We start from the raw sequence: 17,912 nt of genomic DNA, 5'->3' as shown, positions 1-17,912 counted from the left end.
GACTACGTTCGGGACCCGAGCAATAACTGCATCGCCACCAAACACCGATAAGAAAGAAGGAAAAGAGAGTAAAATATAAAATTTTGGGAAAAACGAAACTTTACTTATGTTTTGTGTTCCCCTTCTTGGGGAACGACATGTACTCGGTTAGGATCGGGTCTGAGGTCCTCACTGGGCAAAACGGCTTAGCCAACCCCGATCTTCATCGATGATCGAGAATGGGGCTTTAATAGCCCGACGTGCAAGTTTAATCACCCCCCCCCCCCCGAAAGAGTATGGGACTGTATAGGCGCATAAGATGGTCGATGGTGAACGAGCATCCAACGATTTTCTCACGAAGAACTGGAAGAAGATCATGATCCACCAGAATGAAGGGTGAGTTTGTTCGAGGCATACCTCGTATATCTTTTGCAGAACTGGATGATAACCGGGTCTAATGAGCCCAGCGTAAAGGGATAAGTGTAAACACTTAAATATTCCTCGACGTGGGTGGTGATATCTTCCTCGGGTCCGGGAACCACCATGTCCTTATCAACCCAGTTGCAGTCCTTTTTGACCGTGGGGAGAATCTCTTCAGTGATCGAGCAGATGTACCTCGATACCTTCTCACACTCGCGCGATACGGATGGAGGTTTCTCAATCTCTAAATCGATAGCAACCGAGCAACCACCTGGTATGAACGTGCTCAAAGGAGGTTCCGCTACTAGTTCCTCGACATCAATATGCGGAACAGTCTCCTCGGCAGCCGACCATAATGTAGAAGTAGCTTCTTTAAGGAAACTGTTTTTGAAGTTTTTGCCATTTCTTTTAAAATGGAGGGAAAGAGATGAAAAAGAGGAAGGTAAAGGGATACACTTGATTTAGAATGAAGACAAGCGAAAGTTCTTACAAAGATCTCCACAAATCGGAATACAAGTGCTAGAGAATGCAGAGATTTCTAAGGAACAAGAGCAGAGAAGGTGATACCGAATCGTATCGAAAATACGGATAATGCAAAAATACGCGAAATCAAAAAGGATAGAAGATTAGGATTTAAAATAGTGAAAGACAAGAACCTAACTATGAACTAGTTAGACCCCTCGAATTTTACTATGATAAACACTAATCGAGGAATAACACTAATAAGAAATACGGATTAAGCTAAGTAAAGAATGCAATCCAAAGCCCCTAGAAGATATATCAACTAGAACAATGAATTAACATTCAAATACAAAAGATAATCCAAGAGCATGAACATGAACTCATACATGATAACCTAACATAGATAATCTAGAAAACATGGTAAATAAAGAGAATTAAAAGATACCTTAAACCTCTCAAGGTTTGGTCTTTGTTTATCAATCCATCATCAAAAGCTTTCTCTCAAAATGAGAGCAAGGGACTACTTATACAAGAGTGCTATTTAGGCTAGATGACTAAAATACCCTTAGGCTAGTAAGGAAGCTAAGTAGACCTAAATTATAAGACTAGCCTAAACAACTAAATTGCCAATATAGCCTTCTTGATCTTGACTCCTTTAAAGCACTCCAATGCTATAATATAGACTAGGAAATCATCCTTATTAAGCGTGATCATTCGGCTGGTATCAGAAGGTCTGGATGTAAAGTTTGAATGAATGAAGAAGGGGGTATTTATAGTTTCCAAACGACGGTTTAAATCCAGGAGTGATCGACCAACAACTGACAAGCATTTAATGTCATTAAGACGTGACTGACGAGACATTTCGTCAATTTTGTTGTTTTTGACGCGGAGTATCGAGGTGAGAATCGGAAGCTCATATCGTTTCTCGTCGTTCACTCTCCGTAAAACGAGGGGACTATCTATATACGGTCAAAATCGGGCTCATCCACTACATGACAGATCGGGCTCGGAACGTAAGGAATTGAATATCGACCCCGAGTCCCATCGAACCAGAACACGAGGTCAGAATGTCCGTCCTCGAGAACATCGAGTCCATGATCCCTGAATCGACCCTGACTCCGAACGAGCTCGAGGAAACGTTGCCAGTATAACCAACAGAAGACCGTAATAACAGAAGGCCGAAGTATTCGGGACCGATCGGCTATTACGGCGGGAATCTCGGTGCATATCTATAAGGAACCGGCAAATCAGCAAATCAGGAGATCTTTGACCTTTTATAGAGTTGTACCTAATATAGGACTCCCTACTATATAAAGGGGGTCAGATTACTTGTAAAGGATATGATAACACGCATTCCAAAACATTATGATATTATTTTCTTTCTATAAGCTATTGTTCTTCTGTATCTAATATTGTTTGAATTGCATCCAGTTCAAGTGATATACTTTTTAAGGCTATAACTGTTCAAGTCGTACGGTTTGAATTTACTTTATCATTGTTCGTTATAATTACAATTCAATTTATCACTTTGTATCAAATTAATTCACGTATCCTTAAAATTACTTATAAATTTAATTATTATCCGATTTTGAGGGTAAACAACGACAAAGCCAAAAAAGGGATAAAGGCAAAAAGCAAACAGGATAAGGGCAAACTGGCAAAGTTAGGGGGACACGTGAGAACCGATGGGAAAAAGATTTTTTTGGTTAAGTTAAAGCATAGAGAAAAAAGCATGTCACAAAAGAAGAAAAGTTGGAACAGATGTTATAGTTTGGAATTATGTTCCTTTACAGTAATTTTTTCAGACCTTTTTATTATTAGCCTCAATTACCACGATTAATCTCTTCATTACTGAACCACTTTAATCTTTTGCTTTTAATATAAATCACTTTTCATTAGAAAAGGTTAAAAAAAAATAGTTCGGCGCATAACGCCTCTCTATTCACGTCAAGATCGTGAAAGAACCACACTTCAAAGAATATGATGTAAATAACATACCGTAATGTAAGTATTAGTAATTACTTTTACTGTTCAAGCTCATGTTCTATAAATCATACCGACATAATTTTACCAATTTCAAGTGACGAAGAAGCAAAAAGAAGGAGGAAAATATTACTATGAGAAAAAAGGGGTTTTTTGAGAAATCCAATGAAGAGTGTGTCATATATGTCAGGAATCCAGAAAACACTCCACGCAAGCTTGCATGAGATATCTTCAGAGATTCGTGCCCTACCCTCTTACTGCTACTGGTCAGCTTTGTATTTTCTTGATTCAAAATAATCGAATAAGTCCAAAACTTTTTGAACTTGAAAGTACTGATAGGGTTGGCTCCCTTTTTCAGGACAACGGTAGATGGCATCCAATGTTTAAATTATCTCAATTTAGACGTCAAGATATTTTAATAAGCAGAGTTTGAATTGGATAATGTTAAATTGTTTGAAAATTAACTTTTCAAGTTAGTACTTTCATACTATAATAAGTTAGGGCAACAATTTAAATTCAAAGGTTTTTGTGTCACTAATTTTTGGGAAATTGCAGGAGCTGTAATAAGACAATTTGAAGATAAACTGATTAAGAAGGTAAGACATGTAATTGTGCTGTGACCTAACTCCAACAGAGGGAGAACAAATGAGTCATTTGAATATGGTGTTCATCTCACTAAAAGAAGGCTATGCCTAAATATTTGGATGGTTTTAAGTTTTATACATCATTAGAGTAAAAAAAATAAAAAAAATTAACACTATTAGTTCACCAATTAAAGTCTCACATTAGGGAATTTAGCTATAAATAATCTTCGGTAACCTGGTAAAGTAGAAAAAAGGATTTACACTGACTAACAATATATATTAGCTTCAACACTATTAGGATGACCAAAACAATAGTATTGAGTTTTTATCATTAATTACTCCTCTCTAAAATCATTTTTCAAAACTTTTAGAAATGCTATCATTATTTTGGGTAACTTTTAGTCAGGGCTGGTGTGAAAGCTAATATTATGCCATTACTAAAACATAACAAGACAAACAAGGTTAAAACGTTTTTTCCGAATAATCAAACCACCAAAGAAACAAACTTGAACAACATGACCAACAAGGATTGTGCTGGAATGGTAAATACTCCTTCATTCTTAACCAGAGGTCTCGAGTTCGAGTCCCTAAATATGAAGTCGCCTTTGTTTGAGAACGTTTTACCCCCAATGTGGGACTTCCCGACGGGCATCCGAATTAATCGGGCCACAATGTGATTAACGAATACCGAGTGAAAAATCAAAAGAAAAAAAGAACTTGAACAACATGGCCTTACCTTACAACTTCAAATCCCATACAACACAAAGTCACAAAAGCACTTTAAACCCTAAACCCACCCCTACCCCACAACCCCCAAATTAAATATCACTCCTAAAAAGCAAAACCTGATCTAATACAAGTCCTTGCAAACATCCAAATGTCCATTCCCATATTCCCACATCAACCTCTACTTTTCTTGCACTTCCAGATAAGGTCATTTTTTCAAATACCATTGACATCAACATGAGCTTTCTTTTCTCCATTTTAGTGACAGAAAAATGACCTTTAGCTCACGACGAGCACACATGCATAAGTGAACGGCTAATTTTTTTTAAACCAAAGGAACAATTAAAATGAAATGGAAGGAATATAATAAGTAGGATATCAGATTAATTAATAAATTTTAGTCACGACTCTAATGTAAATACCGAACATCAATTAAGGAAAAAAAAAAATTGGCAGGGCTAGTGTGAAAGCTACAAACTTCAACATTATGGGAATATATAAGAAGATAAAATGACTAATCCAAACACTATTGAAATAAACTTCAACATGGCATTACCTTACAAAATTCAAATCCCATACAACACAAAACACCCTAAAACCCAACCCCCAACCCCAACCCCACCTAACTAAAGTTCACAAAGCAAACCCTATGTCTAATAGTACAAACCCAAATTCCCCTTCCCTTTTCTTGCACTTCCAAATAAGATCCCTCTTCACTCACTACTAATGTCAAATGTCATTGACATCAATATATGAGCTTTTTTTTTTGTTTGCTCCATTTTAGTGACAGAAAATGACCTTTAGCTCACGCGGAGACGAACACTCATGCATAAGTGAAGGACTATCATGAGCATAAGTAAAAGTAGCCGGACAAGCATGCTTAAAAAACTCTGAATAACTCGATCCTTTACAAGTTTGTGGACTATTGAAATGATTCCTACAACAGAGTTCATCAGTTTTAAAAGCTTCACACCCACTCTTACACCCAACAACTGGTCCATGTCCACCATGTGACCTTAATTGCAAAACTGCTGGACAAGTTTGCAAAATTTCAGCTCTGCACCCAACAACTGGACACTGTCCTTTACCTGTTACAAAAATTAAAACAACAATAAGAAAAAAGGAAAATCTACGTTGTAGAGCCGCCCTCTGAAATAATAGTCAACAACTATATAATTTTTTGTACACTAATATAATTTATATGCAGTAAGTACACATATATTAGATATAATCAATGTACACTTTTTGTATATTAGGCCACGATTGTAAATAAAGCCTCCTAACTCATTTTTGCTTAATATTATGTGATATCCTACTTTATAATATAGCTGGATTTTATGTTGTGTACATTTACCATGTGAAATCTTTTTACACTTTTAGCATTTATAACATGCTATAGCAAGTAACATTTTTGTAAAGGTTAATAATCCTTACTATTAATAAATAATAACCTGTGGATATACCATATTTAAGTATTTTTTTTCACAGTACTATAAAAATTAAACTCTATATTACAAACTAATTTAATATTACCTTCATGTGGAGTTACAGTAAGAGGAATATTGAAACCATCGACAAGGCTAACACCATAAGATGAGAAATCAGCATGTCCATGGTGTAGAGCGAACTGTGCCAACGTGGCAGGGGCGGCCCCACCAAGTCCATCACACTCTATACGGCCTCCACAATCACCGGTGGCGCAGTTGAACTTACCGTGAGCGTAGCTACAGCCAGTTCTAGCCCAGATTCTACCGGACCAGTGGGTAGTCGGTGCGGCAAAAGAGCGGTGTGTGAGTGTGTGAAGTGCAAAGCCACCGCGTTCGAGTACTGGGTGACCGGCATTTGGTTGAATAGCTGGCCAGATAGTGTAAGGACAGTTGTTAACTAGGGTTAGAATTAAACCAGAGTAAGTGGCTTGAGAGAGAGCACAAAGGGTTAAAAAGAGAGAGAGTGAAAGTAAGGTTTTTGTAGAAGAAGAAGCCATGGTTAGTTCTTGACTGGTGCCAAATGGTTGATAGTTGAAGGGTGTTTATATAAGGGGAAAAGTGAAGTAGAGATGGTGAAATGACGAAATTGCCCATTATTTGTTTTTCTTTTTTTTTTTGTTTTCACACTCGGTGTTAGCTACGCACATTCTGTGCAATTCAGATTTAAAAAAAAGGACTTCAAACCAACATTTTTTTCAGTTACAGGATTTGAATTTAAGTGAGCGTTTAAACAAAAGAATTGTAAAATATTCTAGAAAAAAAAGTGAAATAGTATTTGAAAATTAGAGTGTGTTTGGATATTAATATAATCTGGAGTTGTATTTCAATTTTTGTGAGTAATTTAGAGTGAAAATTTTGAAAAACTGCTTTCTAGAGTTATTCAAATTTTCGAGATTCAACTTCAAGTAAAATTTAAATTTTTTCGTGGCGAGACACTAATTATAAAAGAAAAAGTAAAATTTTGTTTATGGCTAAACAGTCCCTAAAATTCTTAATTAAGAGTGAAAGAATGCTATTCATTTTACCATAAACTTGGTATGAAATGACGAAACTGTCCATAAGTTTGTTTCACTAGAATGGCAATGCAAAAAAGGAGAAGTTTTTGTGCTGGTTTTGAGGCACGTAAAGTCCTTGAACGATGCAACTTTTCTGACTCGGAAAAGATTCATTTTTTTGAAAAGGGAAATGAAAGTTGCTATTCTCGTCTTTGTTTAGAACTTAAAGTACTCCCTCTTTTTATTTTTACTTGGCAATGTATACTAAAAATAGATTTTTATTTTTACTTATCACTTTACGCATATCAAGATAAGATAATTTTTTTTTAATTTTTACCCACAGTATTTATTACTCATTTCAAATTATTTTCTTAAATTCAACAAATTATGCAAATATGCATCAATTAATATTAGAACTGTTCTCTTTGGAGTACAATCTTATTGGTCTCAAATATTCCTGATGCCCTCCAAGGTGATCAAGCTTATTGAAGCATACTGTAGAAGCTTCATGTGGTCAGGAACTAATGTCATTACCAAACGTGCATTAATATCTTGGGACAAAGTCTGTCAACCCAAGAGTGCTGGAGGGCTGAACATCCTGAATCTTAAAAGCTGGAATAAAGCAGCCATTCTCAAGCTACAATGGGACTTGGTAACAAAGCCAGACAGATTATGGATCAAATGGGTTCATATTTACTATATAAAAGGCCACCATATTGCTACAGTCAAATTATCAAAGCAAGCGAGTTGGATGGTTCAAAAGATCATGACTGTTGCTGGTCCAAATACACAGAAGCAGGGAGATAATGGCAAATGCAACAAGATCAAACAGCTATACTTACAACAAATTGGATCATTAGCTAAAGTTGAGTGGAAAGCAATCATGTTCAAGAATCTAGCTAGACCTAAAGTATTGTTCTCCATGTGGCTGATCATACAGGAAAGAATGATGACAACTGACAGGCTGATCAAATGGAACATTAACGTGGATCCAATATGTGTCTTTTGTGGAAATCATTCAGAGACTCATGCTTATCTATTCTGGGAATGTACTATCATCACTGGACTATAGGCAGGAATTTTCAATTGGTTATATCTCCAGGTGCAAATAAAGACGTGGGATCAACTAGTAGCATGGTTTGTGGAGAAAGCAAAGAAGAAATCTGTTGAAGGGCAGCTCTTGCGAATGGTTCTAGCTGAAACTTTGTACAGTATATGGAATGAAAGAAACCATAGAGTATTTGATAAGGTACATAGAGATACTAAGAGCATCATTAGAGAGATAGCATACACATGTAATATACGGGTTGTAGGCAAGCTTAGAAAAGTCCTGCAGCAAAGACTTTTATAGGGGTATAAGAGCTAAGTGTGTAGAAACAGGGTAAAATAGTCTGTTAAGGATAGGAGTACACGGTAGAGTTGTGTATAGGTCGAGCTGGCCACTATACGATGTAATTTGATTCTTTGGTGATTAATAATATTGTGAATTACCAAAAAACAAATATGGATATCATGGTAAATTATGCACTTCATTTATTATTTCTTAAGGGGTGTACAAAGTCCATAGTGGACAAGTAAAAGTGAATAGTGGGAGTAAAACGGATGGGACTAGTAACTGATATAAATTTTGTTATGGAACAAAAATAATCATGTACTCCCTCCGTTTCAATTTATGTGAACCTATTTCCTTTTTAGTCTGTGCCAAAAAGAATGACCTCTTTCCCTATTTGAAAACAATTTACCTTTATGCAATGATTTATAGCCACACAAAATATATGTGCTTCATTTTACACCACAAGTTCAAAAGTCTTCTCTCTTTTCTTAAATTCCGTGCCCAGTCAAATGGGTTCATATAAATTGAAACGGAGGGAGTAATTAATTTTGGTATATGATGATTTTTTAATTCCTTTTAGCTACTCTTATCTACATACTCCTTATACACATTTTTTTGTTCCATATACTGTAACAGCCCAGCCCGCTAGTGATATTATCGTTCTGGACCTAGGCCCTCACGGGTTTAAAATGCGTCACTAGGGTCTAAGACTTGTTAACTTATATACCCAGCATCCCTCTTGTGTTTTACCGATGTGGGACTCTGTCTAAAGTCCCCACCGCATGGGATTCGCCTAGACTCAGCACTGAGGTTTGCACTGCCTAACCGGGATTTGCCTAAACTCTGTTGAACTCTGACCCACGCCCGCTAGCAATATTGTTCGCTCTGGGCCTAGGCTCTCATGGTTTAAAATGCGTCACTAGGGTCTAAGGCTTGTTAACTTATATACCTAGCATCTCTTTTGTGTTTTACCGAAGTGGGACTCTGTCTAAAGTTTGGGGTGTTACATATACTATCTTTTATTAAATATTACACATGTTTTCGCCTATTATGTAGGTGTTAGTAGTGTGGAGTATAAGAAATAATTAAAAACAAAATTAAATTATGAGGTGATTATATTTCTTGTATGATCAACTAAATATTATTCTATGTTAATAAAACCAAACGACCTATGTATTCAAGTATACATGTAAAAGTATTGACTCTAAATCTAGAATCCGAGACTAAATTAAAAAGCTTGAATCTATCTATTTTGGATGACAAAAGCTAGTAAACAATGAAGGTGCAGAAAATAGATTGATAATGACAACTCAAACCAAATGAGGTGATAAAGGTCACTTTACACTTGGCGTGGAACATTACAAAGAAAAAGATTTTGGGCATTTGCAACTTATTAACATTTTAGTAAAAGTATTAGCAGTTCCACAAAGTATTGCATCAAATTGATCATAATTAAAATCTAATCTCACTGTAGATTGATATGAACTACTACATATATATTATCCCTAAGTTTCGTTCAGCTAAGTAAGGATTTATTGTCTTCTTTTCCCTTTTAAGGTTAGGGAAAATTTTCATTCACCTTGTTGATATGGGATTATAAAATTTTCATGAGACTACGCAATTCGTGACAATATGAAAATCACATGATCTCTAGAATTCGAATTCGTGACACTACGATTTCTTGATCAAATGCCGAAATTCGCAATCATTCTTTACACTATCTTATGCTAAAACTTATTGTTTACTTCCAAAATACGAGTAACAATTAAATTTGATTTGTGGTTTTAAAGATACGTGATTTAATTCAATACCGATTAATAATCAAGAAGCATGAAGTAGAAATGAAAGAGAAAGGTGAATCAAACCAATGTTACTCAATAGCAGTGACCTCGAGCACAGGGACCTCGAGGTAGGCTTGGTATAATAAGAACAATTATAAAAGCAAAGTAAGAACAATAGTGCTAAAGGACAATGCTGATGAAAAGCAGGCGAAAAAGGTAGAGTATATTCTATTCTCAATGATCAGATGCCCTTACAAATGATTGGGATCCCCTTTATATAACAGGGAACCCCTAAATAAGGAATATTTCTATTTACAGTAGGGAATATTCTTGTTACAGCTGTCTAACCGCCTAATATGGAATCGTACAATCTTATTCCGGGATTCGCGCCATGACCTTGGGGACGTGGCAGGAATCTAGCTTGCTCTGGTACAAATCCGTAACGGTACTATTTTTGAGTCGGGCATACTCGGGCCAGGTATTCCTCGTACTCCTATCTCCGGGCGTTGCGCTTTGTCTTCGAGCTTGATTTTGGTCCACTGGTCTCGAATCTCGACCTCACCCGAACTCGGGCCCATGATGAACCCTCGAGCCTATAAATCGGAGGCATACGATTTTGACCGTATACAGATAGTCCCCGCATTTCTTAGAATGAGATGATAAGAAGCGATTTGATCCTTGCTTTCCCGAAGTCTTTAATGATGACGTCCTTCGCGTGACACAGGCGTTCGAAGTGACTGAGACGTCCCGTCGGTCCATTTTCCCGAAATATTGAATGCACGCCAGTATTGGTCGGCCAGTAGCGCGCCGAACCGTAGTTACCCTTCTATAAATATGTGGTTATTCTTTTGAGTATAGAACTTTGCTCTTTCTTTACCTCACCTCTTTCTCTCAATCACCTGTTTCCACCGCCTCTTTAAGTGCCGGAAAATGCCAAATTCTTGCAAAAACACCACATTCTGATACAACATGTATTCTTTAGCTTAAAATTATGGCTAAAACGTCCAAAATGGTCCCCAAAAAGGATAAAGCGTCGTCTTCTTCTACCTCCCGGCCGGCAAAAGCGGTGGTGCCGCCAACTCTTGAGGAGATCACCCCCGGTCCTTTTGTGATTAAGAAGGACTTTAGCATTGAAAATCCTTCTGATGTCCCAGGCCGATGCGAGCATGCATCTCGATACATTAGTTTGATATCGGAGAAGCATCTTGAAGATGTGAGGAAGGACTGCGGCTGGGGAGCTAAGGTTGTGGTTCAGATAACCCCCGGGGAAAGCATTACTACCCATGTGGAGGGGTTTTTAAGTGTTTACATTTACCCCTTCACACTGGGTCCCCTTGATCCGGTGGTGATCGACTTCTGCAAAACGTATGAAGTCACCCTCGGCCAGATGCACCCCTCCTTTTGGCACATCGTGATCATGTTGTGCTTCTTTTTCGAAAAGACCGAGGGGTTGGAATTCACCCTCAGCCACCTGATTCGATTATATCGGCCCCAGCTATTACGAGGGCTTATCAAGTTGCAACGTCGAACAACGAAAGCCTTCTTTGCCAGTACTGATGAGACCAAAGATCGAGGTTGGATGGGCCGGTTCGTCAGAGTAAGAACTTCGGATGTCATCCCCGGGGATAAAATGCCGTTCCCGGAGAGATGAAACTTTAATCGTAAGTGGAGTTCTTTTTCTCGGTATCTATTCATGTTATGCTTTCACATTTGATAATGCCTTTACCCTTCATTTGGAAGCCACTGCCTGGGCACTCATCGCGGTGCCGAACCTCGAGGATTGGGTCCGAAAGCTAACTGCAACCTCTTCCTACGATGAGCGCAAGTGGCGTGAATTATCGAAGGGCCAGTGGGAGGCCAAGAACCATGGTAAGTGTTTTTCCCAAGTTTAAAACACTTTTCATATATTGGTGGCGTCAACTTACTCACGTTTACTTGTGCAGGCCTTGAAGACGCATCCGAGATGAGGCCAGCTCTGCCCGGGGAAAAGACCAAGCCTTCGATACCGAAATCGGAGAAGGACAATAAAAGGAAGAGGGTTTCGAAGCCTGAAGACCCTCAAGATAAGAAAACCCCTGCTCGAAGGTTGCGGAAGAGGTTTGCTCAAGCGGGCGTGGATTCGGCCCACTGTTCCCCGGATGACGAAGAAGACGATAGTGAAGAGTCGGCGTTGGTGCCTCGAGCCAGGAAACCCATCGAGGCCGCCAAGCCCTACAAACTAGAGACCTCATCTTGTGGTGAGGGAACCCCGAAGAAAGGTACGGGCAAGGCCCCCATGTCCCTGGAGGTTGAGATCGTCCTCTACCTTCATCAAATATGCCGAAAGGGGCAAATTCTGAGACCCTAGAAGTTAATGAGAACGCCCCGAGCGATGAGCTCGGGGCTATGACAAAAAGTCACTCCCTTTCTTTGCCAACTTATTCCGAGGGGGCAATAGAGGAAGCTAATACTCTGCGTATGCCCGACCCAAGCAAGGTCCTCAGAGAAGATCCCTTTCAGAGTTGCTTTGCTGGGATCGATGATACCGCCGACCTCAACGATGCTTCCGCCCTCTTCGAAGAGGCTCAGCATCTCCCCTCTCGGGTAAAACACTTACTTTTCATATTCGTACTTTTCTCTTTCTTTCTTTTCCCTTGACTGATACATCTTCACTTCATGTATAGGCCATTGTAAAGTTTAGAGCTGAGCTGAGCCAACGTGAGGCCGAGCTCAAGAAAGTTTCGGGTAAAGAGAAGGCCCTGAGGCTCCTCTGTAGCCAAAAGGAGGATGAGCTTAAGGCTCTTCGTGCTGAGTTGGCCAAAGCCCACAAAAACGAGGCCAAGTTAGATGAGCAGGTAACTGTGATATTAATTGGGTACGGTCTTCTTGGACCTACTTTAGAGGCTAACACTTCGATATCTCAGCTGCAACAAAAATTGGCGATGATTGGGCAGCTCCGGAGCGAGGTTGATCAAGTTAAAGTTGATTGCATAGGTGGAAGAAGAAAATGGATCAGCTCGCTGCCGATAAGGAAGCTGTCACAGCCCAACTAGACTCGGCTGAAACTCAGCTCCAAGGCATTAAAGCGAAGGGTCTGGCTCAGGCCAAGAAGATTGAGGAGTTAGAGGCAGAGCTCGCTAGAGCCCGGGCCGAAGCTATGCAGGCTAAGGCTGTAGCTGAGAAGACAAAGGTTGCGGCCGATAAATCCATAGCCATGTACTTGAGGGACGCCGCGACCGTTCAAGCTGAGTTGAGGGAGGCCTACGACCGGGAAAAACAGAGCAATGAACTGGCCAAATGTTAGGCCCGGAGGGAGACTCTCGAAGAAATCCATGCCCGAGGGTTCAACCTTGCCGAGGAGATAGCTGAGGCAAAGACGCGGGAAACCGATGCCCGGTTTCTTGCCTCTTCCGATGATGAGGATGTAGTGAGTGGCTCCGGGGACAGGGAAGGTGAAGAAGATGTTCCCGAGGGAGAGGAGGCTCCTGAAGACAGAGCTGCCGAAGGTGGCGCTCCCGGGGATATGACCCCAAAAATAGATTAGGTTCACTTTTTCTTTTCTGTGAAAGGGCCCCATGCGGGCGTTGTAAGTATGTTTTGTAAAACATCCCTTATGAATATAAAGTATCTTTTCGTTGTATCCTCAGTTTGTGTTGAATTTTGTTTTCATTTGCGGAAGATTTTGATATTTCAAACAATTAGTCCGAGTATTGATTCGGATTCAGAATATAATAAACCCTTAGGTCTTCATCGAAAGATGTAATAATCCTGGGCTAAGTTTAAACCGATCCGATGTGAGCTCGGGATATCGTGACTCTTGAGTCCGGGTCGAGTGAGAACGGAGTCTCAAACTATATATTTTTTGCCCTTAAGCCTTTCGAAGTTGGTCCTTGGGCTTTTATATATCGGCCATTAGGCTCTTTAGATTGGCCCTTAGGCTCTTTAGGTTGGACCTTAGGCTCTTTAGGTTGGGCCAATTCGGCCTCTAGAATGGCTATATAATTTTCCCCTCATTTCAGCTAAAAGACTTAGTGAAAATTTAATTATGCCTTAGCATGTGTTTTTTGTACCCGTTTGGTTTTTCGAAGGTTCGACGTATCGGGACCTTGTTTGCGTACTGATAATCGAATACCTCTTGAGGTTTTACCGAGGGTTGATGTTGTTGAAGCCTTTAAATTGTTCGAGGGCTGAATTTATAGAAGCCTATTAAATTATTCGGGGGTCGAATTTATCGAAGCCCATTATATTTTGCTTTTGTCGAGGGTAGCCTGATTTAACCGGTTTTTACAAAGTGTTTGAAGGCCTTTGATTTATAGCGAAAATCGGACGTCTCTGAGTCGTATTATTTAGGTCGTAGCCTTATTACATAATCGTAGTCTTTAGAATGGCCGTAGCCTTCGGGAATTTGTTTGGACTTGTTACCCGATAACTTTACGAACTTGTTCGAAAAGTTAGTCCCCGAATATATTAGCTTGGCCTTTGTTTCGAGGGGATGCCTCTTTGAGGTCTTATGAGTCCGAGTTTTTAGTGACTGGGGTGTATTGGCTATCAATGGTAGCCCCCGAGTATTCGAGGGGTATTTCTATGCTTTGGCTCTTGAGCCGTTTCCCGTAGGATTATAAGTGTAAAGCTCGTATAATAGTAGACTTCTTTGAGACACAAAGTGTTTTTGATATAAACAGAATGCTTCTTCAAGTAATTTGATACATGCGTACATGTTCTGCCGTCGGGGCTCGACTATTCTAAATGGACACGGTTCATCTCACCGTTTGGCCCATTGCAACGTTTTCCTATTGGGGCCCTCTTAGGCGTGAAGTATTTTCTTTGAAAATATAGTCTCCGAGGGTGATGCCCCCCCAGTATTCGAGGTTGATTGAAAAGAAGCCTTGGATACTGTTGAGTTCTCCTTAGGTAGCACATAATTGTTGCCTCGTTAAAAACCTTGCCGGTAAAAGCCATTTGGGACAAAATCCGAGCTAAGGGAAAAAGAGTGCAACGTATGCATTAAAACCTAAGGCCTTCGTGCAAAAGGTATTCTCGAGATCGCGTATCTTCGATAGTTTCGATCGAAAATCTGTAATAAGTTAGTATTAAACTCAAATGGACAAAGGATAAAGTCGTTCCTCAGCAGTTGTATCGTTTGAGTAACGATATGTTCCAGTTGTTTGGCAGTTGTTCACCTTCCATTGTGATAAGTTTGTAAGACCCTTTACCGACAACTCCGAGGACTCGGTACGGTCCTTCCCAATTCGGGCCTAGTTTCCCTTCATTAGGTCTCGTGCGNAGTAAGCCCGAACCAGCTGTAATAACCCATACTTGCACCCTCAGGTGAAAACATATGATATACCGCCTAAACCAAACACTCGGAACTATAACTTCTATTCACAGCAGTTGTCCCCAGCAACCAATTACCGGCAGAGAACCTCTCACTAGCTAAAGCCTTATTCCAACACTCTCATATACTGCCAACGATGAATGAAACACGCTATAAACCGTAATCATCTCTCAGATCAACCGTTCATGGAACCACTTCCCTTGACTGATATCACAACAGATTTTCGGGTCAAACCTCGGTATTATCTTCCTAACAAGCTGAGATCAAAAGTAATTTGATACATGCGTACATGTTCTGCCGTCGGGGCTCGACTATTCTAAATGGACACGGTTCATCTCACCGTTTGGCCCATTGCAACGTTTTCCTATTGGGGCCCTCTTAGGCGTGAAGTATTTTCTTTGAAAATATAGTCTCCGAGGGTGATGCCCCCCCAGTATTCGAGGTTGATTGAAAAGAAGCCTTGGATACTGTTGAGTTCTCCTTAGGTAGCACATAATTGTTGCCTCGTTAAAAACCTTGCCGGTAAAAGCCATTTGGGACAAAATCCGAGCTAAGGGAAAAAGAGTGCAACGTATGCATTAAAACCTAAGGCCTTCGTGCAAAAGGTATTCTCGAGATCGCGTATCTTCGATAGTTTCGATCGAAAATCTGTAATAAGTTAGTATTAAACTCAAATGGACAAAGGATAAAGTCGTTCCTCAGCAGTTGTATCGTTTGAGTAACGATATGTTCCAGTTGTTTGGCAGTTGTTCACCTTCCATTGTGATAAGTTTGTAAGACCCTTTACCGACAACTCCGAGGACTCGGTACGGTCCTTCCCAATTCGGGCCTAGTTTCCCTTCATTAGGTCTCGTGCGTTGAGGGTGACCTTTCATAGAACTAAGTCCTCGATTCCAAAATGTCGAAGATTAGTCCTTCTATTGTAGTATCTTTCGATCTTTTGCTTCTGTGCGGCCATCCGAACAAGCGTTGTTTCTCGCCTTTCATCTAATAACTCGAGGCTAGCATTCATAGCCTCATGATTTGACTCCTTCGATGCATGTCGATACTTGGCACTGGGTTCTCCATCCTCGACGGGGATGAGGGCCTTGGATCCATATACTAAGGAAAACGGGTGGCCCCCGCGATGGACTTTGATGTCATCCGATATGCCCAAAGGACCTCAGGTAGAACTTCTCTCCATTTTCCTTTCGTATTGTCCAATCTTTTCTTCAAGTTTTGAATGATAGTTATATTTGTTGACTCAGCCTGTCCGTTCCCAGTTGGATGGTATGGTGTCGATAGGATCCTCTTTATTTTGTGTGTCTCGAGGAACTCTGTCACCTAGCTGCCAATGAATTGTTTTCCGTTGTCACACATAATCTCGGCAGGTATCCCGAACCGACATATGGTGTGGTCCCAAATAAAGTCGATAACTTCTTTTTCTCTGACCTTCTCGAATGCCTGTGCTTCCACCCACTTAGAAAAATAATCAGTCATAAACAGAATAAATTTGGCTTTACCTGGGGCTGTTGGTAGAGGGCCGACTATATCCATCCCCCATTTCATGAAAGGCCATGGGGATAGGACCGAGTGGAGTTGTTCTCCAGGCTGATGGATCATTGGTGCGAATCGTTGACACTTATCACAATTTCTGACAAATTCCTTAGTATCTTTTTCCATGCTATCCCAGTAGTAACCTACTCTGATAACTTTGCGAACCAAGGACTCGGCGTCGGAATGATTCCCATAAGTGCCTTCGTGGATTTCTCGAAGGACATAATTGGTGTCCCCTGGCCCCAAACATACCGCCAATAGCCCATCGAACGTTTTCCTATACAATGCTCCATCTTCATCTAATGTAAACCTAGCAGCCTTGGCTCGTAGGGCCCTCGATTCTTTGTGGTCCGATGGGAGTTATCCGTTCTTCAAATAGTCAATATACTTATTCCTCCAGTCCCATGTCAGACTTGTTAAATTTATCTCGGCATGACCCTCTTCTACCACAGACCTTGATAATTGGACAACGGCCCCCCGGGACGATGTCATCTTCTTCGACGAAGATGCCAGATTGGCAAGCGCATCGGCCTCGCTGTTTTGCTCTCGAGGCACATGATCCAGAGTCCACTCCTTGAAACGGTGCAAAGTTACCTGTAGTTTATCCAAGTACAGTTGCATTCTATGCTTTCGAACCTCGAAACTTTTGTTCACTTGGTTTACAACCAATATAGAATCGCACTTGGCCTCGATGATTTCTGCTCCTAAGCTTTTAGCTAGCTCAAGACCTGCAATCATAGCCTCATACTCGGCCTCATTGTTAGTTAATCTTGGAGCTTTAATAGACTGCCTAATGATATCACCTGTGGGTGGCTTCAAGACAATGCCATGCCCGGACCCTTTCACGTTCGAGGCACCATCTATGAAGAGGGTCCATACCCCCGATGTTGTACCAGAGCTTAACAGGAGTTCTTTCTCTACTTCAGGTATGAGGATCGGCGTAAAATCGGCCACGAAGTCAGCTAGGACATGAGACTTGATCGTCGTTCGGGGTTGATATTCGATATCGTACCCGCTAAGTTCGACGGCCCATTTGGCCAATCGGCCTGATAGCTCGGGCTTATGCAAAACATTTCGAAGGAGGTAAATGGTTAATACACATATAGGATGACATTAAAAATACGGTTTCAACTTTCGAGATGCGCTTATCAATGCGAGTGCTAATTTTTCTAAGTGAGGGTACCTAGTTTCAGCATCTCCTAGAGTACGGCTCACGTAATAAACAGGAAATTGCGTACCTTGCTCTTCTCAAACTAGTACCCCACTTACCGCTATCTCCGACACTGCCAAGTAGAGATAAAGCCTCTCATCT

At 40.4% G+C, this 17,912-nt stretch overlaps 1 protein-coding gene across 1 annotated transcript; it reads right to left on the bottom strand.

The window, feature by feature from the left end:
• Positions 1-4,632: 4,632 nt before the first annotated feature.
• Positions 4,633-6,154, bottom strand: LOC109217877 (osmotin-like protein). Its single transcript, XM_019382166.1, has 2 exons — positions 5,688-6,154; positions 4,633-5,242 (listed from the first exon to the last, which is right to left on the bottom strand). Exons 1-2 carry the CDS (start codon positions 6,136-6,138, stop codon positions 4,935-4,937), a joined length of 759 nt encoding a protein of 252 aa, XP_019237711.1. The 5' UTR covers positions 6,139-6,154; the 3' UTR covers positions 4,633-4,934.
• Positions 6,155-17,912: the final 11,758 nt, after the last annotated feature.

The sequence above is a fragment of the Nicotiana attenuata genome, unplaced genomic scaffold (genome assembly GCF_001879085.1).
Source record: "Nicotiana attenuata strain UT unplaced genomic scaffold, NIATTr2, whole genome shotgun sequence".
Taxonomy (NCBI): domain Eukaryota; kingdom Viridiplantae; phylum Streptophyta; class Magnoliopsida; order Solanales; family Solanaceae; genus Nicotiana; species Nicotiana attenuata.
This window is presented reverse-complemented; position numbering and strand designations above follow the sequence as displayed.